The sequence below is a fragment of the Lepisosteus platostomus genome, chromosome 2 (assembly GCF_059453375.1).
Source record: "Lepisosteus platostomus isolate fLepPlt1 chromosome 2, fLepPlt1.hap1, whole genome shotgun sequence".
In the NCBI taxonomy this organism is placed as follows: Eukaryota; Metazoa; Chordata; class Actinopteri; order Semionotiformes; family Lepisosteidae; genus Lepisosteus; species Lepisosteus platostomus.
In genome coordinates, this window is record NC_142612.1 from 24,996,707 (window position 1) to 25,005,674 (window position 8,968).

Sequence of the window (8,968 nt, forward strand, 5' to 3'; positions counted from 1 at the left end):
GCATCTTATACAGATCCAGCCATTCAGAATGCATGCCGGATAATGCAGCAGATTGTGCCTGCATACCCCAATTCACCTAAACTGCACTGTCTTTTAAAAAAATATACATTTTGTTGTGGGGCTGCGCTATTTTTAAAACTGCCAAGTGGTGCAGTAAAAGCATTTGGGCTGTCACCAGAAAACACCTGGTTTCAAATGCCAGTCAATGCTGAGCCTCTTAAGACAATCTTTTTCCAGTTACAGAATTTAAATGTTTAGACATTTATTACTTTTATACTATACATATATAAAATAGTTTATTATTACCGCAATTTGCTTCTTTCAGGTTTACATCCATATTAAAATAATCTATATTTTGTCTTAATGCAAATTTTGGCAACAAGTAATCAGGAAGTAATTATACTTCAAATTTTGATTATAAAATATATATTTGATTGTAGTGGTTTTAAAACCATGCGGTATAATACTGTATGTACTTTTTATTTGTACGGCATAGGATCACACTGCAGTTCATTGTCGTGTACGATACTGTTTCAGTATATCTGTGTAAATGACTTAATGTGGTTCACGTGTGTGGAACATTATGAGATAAGAAAGTGAAAGTTTTTTTTCGTTATTGCAGTATACTGTATATTCTAACAGTGTGACAATATGTAAGACAAACTATTCCACGAATAAATACATTTATTGTAAAACAAATAACATCAACACAACACGTGTATTAATTAATTTTCCATGTTAAGCAGATTTAAACATGCACAGTAGAGAAACAGATTAAATGAAGCAAGTGCCACCTATCGATCATTGTTGTCTTTGGGCAGTGAATTACATAACGCAACATGCAACATTATAGGTAATGTATTTGGAAGAAATACTGCACATTCTGAGAGGCTGAATCTGTATCTTAAGAAAACTTCAAAACTAAAATAATTTCTGTTAATAAACAAGAAGTTAGGACCCTCACCTTTAATCAAAAACACAAAAATGATTCTTTTGAAAATTCTGTGTAAAGCTGTACTCTGTTCAAAGTCATCCGTTCTTCCTGAGAAACTGCAACACTTTTTAAGGACATAAATCACCCCCATTTTGTGTACAAGAACAATTTATGTTGTATATCCCTATTTTGAATCAAGAAACCACATGTTCTATACTGGAGAACTCCAGGAAACAATGTGTTAAGAGCTGAATTCTATCTCTTAAATACAACTTTAGTTGTACCTTTACTTCAGGGGTGGGGAATGTCCGGCCCGCGGGCCATATAAGGCCTGCGAAATAATTTGATCTGGCACAGCCAAGGCAACCGCAGGCATAGAGCTGGGCGATAATTCGATAACAATAATTATCGCGATATGATTTTCCTCGATATAATTTTAACAAAAGTTCGATAAATGTTCGGATATATATGTTTATGTTCTGCGCATGATATGCGCATGCGCACAAAATACTGCATAAGTGCGTGTGCGTGTTGCAGACTGGGCAGCTAACAGATTTGTTTAATGTTTCTGCTGTTTGGCAAGTGTTTGTTGTGTTATTAAAATAAAAAGTTGTTTAATTTACCAACTAACTGTCTGGTTTCTTCAACTTTCACTCAGGAGAAAAAATCTGCCTTTCAACTTGAAAGAAATAATGATTTGACATTTATTGTGATAATTATCGATATCGACTGATATGCAAATTTTTATAGTGATAATGTTTTTGGCCATATCGCCCAGCCCTACGCAGGCGGGACTCAAAATTCAATAAATGTTGGAGCTTTTTTCATAGCAACATAAATTTATATTAAGTGAATCATAATAATAACGTAAATTTTGAGGGACAAGCAAGGAACGTCCATTGCGGGATAGACATGACACATACGAGTACATGACGGGACAGACATGATAACTCCAATCCAACCTTTATCCATACATCCACGATCAACAATCCTCGCAAAAACTGAATCTCAGATGAAGATTAAGGAAATTACAGTACACAGAAAAGACCTCAAGAGTCGATGATACGTACGTTGGATATGTTCCAAATCCAAGATACAGGATTAGAACAGCGATCAAAGCAAAATAATCGCGTCGCTGGCGACACACACACTGGATAGTTATTAAAACTTAAGTGGTGTGAAATCCTAGAAATGGCGACTACAACAAAAAGAAAAGTTGATGCAGAGTGTCGATCTTTCCAAGAAAAAGTGACAAATTATTATTTCTTTGTTGAAGTCAAAGGCAGACCTTTGTGCCTAGTTTGTGGCGATGCATTAGCAGTAATGAAAAAAGCCAATCTGGAGCGTCATTACAGCTCAAAACATGCTAAACTCAATGAATTGGTAGGCCAAATGCGTCTGGATAAAATCAATGCTCTTCAGCGGAGTTTGGAATCACAACAAGCCGCTTTCACTAGGCCTCGTTGTGACAGAGATAACGTTATTCAGACGAGTTATGTAGTGAGCGAGCCAAATTCAAAGAAGCTGAGGCCTCATGTAGAGGGAGAGTTTGTGAAAGAGTGCATGGTGGCTGCTGTGGAGTTGTTAGCACCAGACAAAGTAAAATTGTTTCAGAGTGTTAGTTTGTCTCTGAGAACCGTCTCAGATCGAATTACTGCCTTAGCACAAGATATTGAAAAAACACTGAAGGATTCTGCAGGAGATTTCCAATTTTTCTCTCTGGCTTGTGAGGAGACAACGGACATAACAAATACTGCCCAACTGTTCGTTTTCGTTCGTGGGATAACTGCAGAGTTTGACACGCGAAAGGAACTGCTGTCACTGGAAGCCATGCATGGCACTACAAGAGGTGAGGACTTGTTTGAGAGACTTGTTTTATCAATGAAAAAACTTGAGCTAACATTTGAAAAGTTAAGTGGCCTTACTACAGATGGAGCTCCAGCCATGGTTGGCTCACAAAAAGGGTTAATTGCATTTGTCAAAAAAGAACTGGATCGTCTCAGTCTTGATCCAAGTGATTTAATTATATGCCACTGCATCATACACCAAGAAAGTCTCTGTGCACAGTTGTTGTGGCTCAACAATGTGATGTCAACAGTAGTGTCATGCATACATTTTGTCAAAAGCAGAGGGTTTAACAGCCGCCAGTTTAACGAGTTACTGAATGATCTTGACTCTGAGTACGGTGATCTTGTTTATTACTGTGAAGTGCGGTGGCTGAGTCGTGGGAACATGCTCATGAGGTTTTACGAACTGCGGGATGAAGTCAAGGAGTTCATGGAGATTAAGGGAAAACCTGTCAGGGAACTCAATGATAGCAAGTGGTTGTGTGATCTAGCGTTCATGGTGGACATTACCAAGTACCTCTCAGAGCTCAACGTCAAGCTGCAGGGCCCCAACTAGCTTCTCAGCTCCCTGCTTTCAAACGTGAAATCATTTGAAGCTAAATTAAGGCTGTGGAAAGTGCAACTCGAAAGGAATAACACGGTGCATTTCCCCACTCTGGAAAGACAAAAGCCTTCTATGACACTTGAATATGCTGGTTAACGTGCAAAACTAATTGAGGCATTAAAAGAAAGATTCAAGGACGTGAAAAGTAAACAAATGGAAATGAACATCTTTGCTACACTGTTCAATGTGGAACCAGCTGATGTGCCTGATAACTGTGGTGCCTCCGGGGGGAAAGGTTTATGTACTGTAGAGACAAGTACTCACACCACACTTCTCTTTTAATTTCTGTGGAGTTTTTCACCGTTTCTCCAGCTCGTCCATCTTCCAACCCAGTCCACAATCCGTTCTCTCAATCCTTATTCAGTCCCAGTTCCAAAGTCCATAAAATTCCACAAATCCGTGCCATATCCAAATCACAAACCATAAACGGTAATCCTTTATTTCTTCCGTTAATCCGTTATTCTTAAATCCGTACAAACACCGTCCTAATACCACTATCGCCTCCAAACGCATTCACCTACTGGCTTCCGCGCTGATTCACTGTTTCCAGGGCATATATATTTTGTTTCTTGATGAGACCCACCTGTGTCGCGTTGTTTTTCGGACTGACCCCTTTCCGTCTGCAGGTCAGCTGGTTTCTCTTAGTGGCCATCTTGGTCAGGTCTAAGTCAAGTATATTGAGCAGATTGTTCCTGAAATACCAGTCCTGGATGACCCTTCCTCTGGTTATCTTACATAACCTACAACACGAAATCATTCAGATGCAAAGCGATGATGAGCTGAAAGCTACAGATACAGCCATTCAAAACGCGTGGGGTATTTCGCGGTACACCACGGTGGACGTGTCGCATGAAAACGCAGTATCGCGCGGTGTAACGCGTCATTTGACGTCATGCCTGAAAGTATCCGGAATCACCTTGTAAAACCGCCAGGAGGAGCCAATAAAGCTTAACCTCTCATGTACAGCATTTGAGCTTTTAAATTTAAACTGTGTATTACAGCATGTTAATCATCAGTCATTAAAAAAGTTGGTAGATTTTATGAAAGCAAGATTGCTCAGTTGGGCAAAAGTACACAACCTACCTTTATCATAAATATTTTAATTATGCAGAAATATTTTATGCATCCAAGCATTTACGGAAGATATTACTAATAGTATTAATTATGAATGACCTTGGAAAAGCTGTAAACTCAAAGTATTACGCTGGTCCACATTATTTGTAACCATCATTTTAAATGAAAATACTTTATTTTTTCATCGATAGAAAGTAACACCACAGTATTTCGTTGATCTAACTAACAAGGACGGGGCATTAGCTAGCCAATAGGATAAAGGAATAAATTACTTTTTTTTGTTTATTTCTTTAGCACATTTATTTGAACATTTCCATCGATTGTACAAGCACTGAAAAACTGTACAATCTCTATTTCATCAGGCGTTTTCTTTTAGTATAACAGACATAAAAACTCCATTGCTTTTAACAGAGCGTTTCATAATTTCTAACAACAAAATTATTTAAACTGCTACACTTATCATTCAACCAGAGTTCAAAATATCACAAGGATCCTCAAGAGCACAACAAAGACTGTATTAAAAGATACTTGTACCAGATACATGAGAATCCAAGCTTTTTTATCTACGCTTTCTTATCTACGCTAAGAAGTAGTCTTTAAAATTGATCACACAGTAAAAAGTCAAATTTCAGGGGCGTCCGTATACCAGAGATTATGGTACCGCTACAGAAGGGTGTCAGCCAGTCAGATTCCAGGACCAGAATTATCTGTTTCATAATCAAGAATATGTAATCACGTATCTAAATAAATGAATAATGATATTGATTTAAGGATCGAAATATCTACATCTATGTATCTATATAGCTGGTAGTATTACTGTATTTCACTTTCTTTGTAAACACGTTTTGTTAACACCCAAATCGCAGGTTGATTCTGTTTTTTGGTCTGTTATGGTCTGTAGCTCAAATCCTGCTTAACTAACAATTAGACCCGGGAAGAGAATTATTGGACAATGTTGTGAGGCTCTGGTGGAATTTCTCTGTAAACTTAAGAGTTATAGAGGAGACAAGTTGTGTATCGCTTCTTTTGACATTCCAATGTTAATGCGACATGGAAGATAATGTGGTGTATTGGTCATTAGTAAAAAGATTTAATCATTAAATCTCTTTACTGTGCACATTTTAATCCGCTTAGTATTGAATATTTATATGGAATTTTACCACTAAAGGGAACTTTTAGTAGCTAAGCATAAACCGCAGAGGAGCATAATGAAGGTCATAAAGGTCATAAACGATATTAAATTAGGAACATAAACATATTATTTAAACTGTTTGTTGCTGTTATTGGTATTTTAAAGAAAAAATACACACCAATACTCAATTTCTCGTACAGTATATTGACATTTTTTATATTTAACAATAACACATGTTCGTACTGTATGTACAGTACAAAGCGGTACCACAGGTTGAACTATAGGGTGCAAATCCACCCGAGCCCAAAAGCCCAACATATTAATGTACATTCTCCTGGAGCTGTGCGGTTTTCATCACTCTCTGCGGGAGTGCTGGCTGTGATGAATTAAACCGGTTTCACAGGTATTTTCAAAGTAGAAGGCGGCGAGTCTTCCAGCAAAAGACCCCCCCCCCCCAAAACCCCTTTTATTTGCTTACAGTAGTAGTACTTAAGTAAGAACGGTAGTACTTCTCGCGTTAAGAAAGCTAGGTGTTAGGATAAACTATTAGTGATCAATAATATCAAATTTAGTACTGTAATAAATTGTGCTAATAACTAATTCTATTCTACTCTGAGAATGTAGTGGGGAGGAAGAATGCCTGTGGTTTTTTCACTGATAAACTTGTGTCAAGCTGTCAACAAAAACCAGCTGTCAAAAAAAAGTTTTTTTTTAAAAGTCAATTGTGTGTCCATAATATTGCTATTTTGATATTGCTAATTGCTATTGCTACTGAGTCTCTGTGCCTACAGTACATTGTTTGTGAACAAACCGGTTTCACAGGTATTTTAAACCCCTGCCACTGTTGTTTCATCGGTTGTTATCCTGTAAAGCGCTTTGAGGAGCCACCTTTAAAGGCGCTATATAAAATAAAGTTTATTATTATTATTAATATTATTAATATTGATCATATTTTTCCTCCCAGAACTTGTAAATTGTTGTTGTTATTGTTGTTTGTATCCTGTAAAGCGCTTTGAGAAGCTTACTGTCCAGCTTGTCAGGTGCATTCTTTTGTAAAATAATAAGTAGAGTTTTGGGGTTATAAGTGCTCCACTTACAGCAACCCAATGTAAATACATTTTGTCTCCAAATCCACCACCACTGAATTATGAATTATAGCCCTGCTGTTAACAATAACAACAACAATTTACAAGTTCTTGGAGGAAAAATATGATCAATATTAATAATAATAATAATAATAATAAACTTTATTTTATATAGCGCCTTTAAAGGTGGCTCCTCAAAGCGCTTTACAGGATAACAACCGATAACAGTGAAACCGGTTTGTTCACAATGTACTGTAGACACAGAGTGTTACACCAATGCATTAGCATGTTAAAGTGATTCCATTGAGGAGCTGGGCGCGATAATTGTTTTGTTCCTTGATTTTCTGATCTGCAAGGCCATTTGGCTGCAGAGAATGTGAATTCTGTCTGGCATTGCCAGATTGTGAAAGTATTTTAATCAAGATTCCCTTATAAAATTAACGTGAAACAAAAACTAAAAATAAGATACAATCTACAGACATTCACAACATAAACATATCTTAAAACATTTACATATATTGTTAAATTATTACTTTAAATATATACTTTATATAGTTACTGAAACAGTCAGTTAATAAAATCGTTGCAATTTTGTTCTTGTTTGGAGGTGGGGATATTCTGACAACAATTGATTTAAAGACAATCTGTCAAAGTGCAATGAAATACAATATTATGCTGGGTAAACATTCCGAGGTCAAATTCTTCCGCGACAGGGGTACCTTTAAAGCGGAGAAGATGAAAATAAAGTTTATTATTAATTTTCTGGACAGAGAGGTGAACATTATTATGCAGAAGACAAAGATAATGATTAACTTTGCATTGCCAGATTGTGAATCAAAAGAAATATTTAATTATAGACAGGTTTGCGATTTAAATGGAAATGGGGGTGATGGGAACTCTTAATCTAAATAAATAAATAAAATAAAATAAATAAAACAGGTTTCGATAGTTAATAACCACTTTTTATGCACTTAAAAATATGCGTTTCGAATAGAAGCAGCATATGCTGTTTTCTTCCTGCTATGTAGAATAGATCAGCAAGTTCTTTTTTTTCTCCAATCAGAGGGGTGTCAGATGGTGTCAGCCAATCACCATTCTGAAGCCTACCGTAATCTTTGGTATAGGGACACCCCAGAATTCTGTCGGATTTTCATTTTAGGAAATTATGAAACGCTCGGTTAAAAGCAAGGGAGATTTCCGTTACAGTGGACATAAAAATAAGAGTTTGCTGCAGCATTATTGGAAACCCAATTTTAACAGAAATCGCCGGCATTATATCCTAGAAGACACAGACTGGCGCCCGGCCGGGAGAATGCTCGGAGCATAAAAAATGCAGAGAACTAGGGATTTGACAGTTTCCAAGTGCTTGTACCATCGATGGAAATGTTCAAATAAATGTACAAAAGAAAAAAAAAATAATTTATTCCTTTATAATATTGGCTAGCTAATGTCCTCTCTTTGCTAGTTACCTGTGGCTGTATTTCTGCGTTGCGTAGCAACGAGTGACTATTTTGTATTACTGTGTTGCAGTATATGAATATAATTATATCGTTAGTTATTATGTTAGTTAAAGACTTTGATGCTTAAAATGTTTAGGGAGAAATGGAAAACTGGTGTGTATTTTTTCTTTAAAGTACCGAGACCAGCCATATACTGTAATACTGTATGTTTATGTTCCAAACTTAATATCATTTATGGCCTATTCTTTTTATGCTCAGCTAATAAGATTTCCCTTCAGTGGTAAAATTCCATATAAATATTCAATACTAAAGCGGGCACAGTAAAGACATTTAAATCTTTCTACAACCGACCAACGCACCACGAGTGCCCCTGTCGGTCAACCAATCACTTACCGCGGTATTGCATGTCACGATGCGCGAGGGCATAGCCAATTACCCACTGTACGTGTCTGTGCAGCGCACTTTGAATGACTGCATCTGTAGGTACAACAACCTCCCACTGCTTGAGTTCTATAAACGTTAGATAAGCAATGACGAATTTCCCACTTTGAGGAGACATGCATTGAAATATGCATCTGTGTTCGGAACAACTCACTGCTGCAAGCAGTTCTTTTCAAAACTTACCATCGCAAAGATTCGACTGCGCTCCAGACTGACCGACGCAAACCTGGAAAAGCAGTTGCGAGTAGCAACATCATCAATACCAGCTAACATCTGTAATGGAAAGTTACTGAGAAAAGGTGTTTTATCCTAAAAATGTTGTTTACTGACAGAGCTGTGCTGCAGAAGCAGCTGGATACTTAGAACAAAAATTGATAGCACTCAACTCGTC

General features: G+C 37.0%; 1 protein-coding gene across 1 annotated transcript; it reads left to right on the plus strand.

Moving 5' to 3' along the window:
• Window positions 1–2,125: 2,125 nt before the first annotated feature.
• Window positions 2,126–3,337, plus strand: LOC148676142 (general transcription factor II-I repeat domain-containing protein 2A-like). Its single transcript, XM_088644248.1, has one exon. It carries the CDS (start codon window positions 2,126–2,128, stop codon window positions 3,335–3,337), a length of 1,212 nt encoding a protein of 403 aa, XP_088500374.1.
• Window positions 3,338–8,968: the final 5,631 nt, after the last annotated feature.

What these genes read in the sequence shown, in the direction of transcription:
- LOC148676142 (XM_088644248.1), top strand. Translation starts at nt 2,126, where the DNA reads ATGGCGACTACAACAAAAAGAAAAGTTGATGCAGAGTGTCGATCTTTC.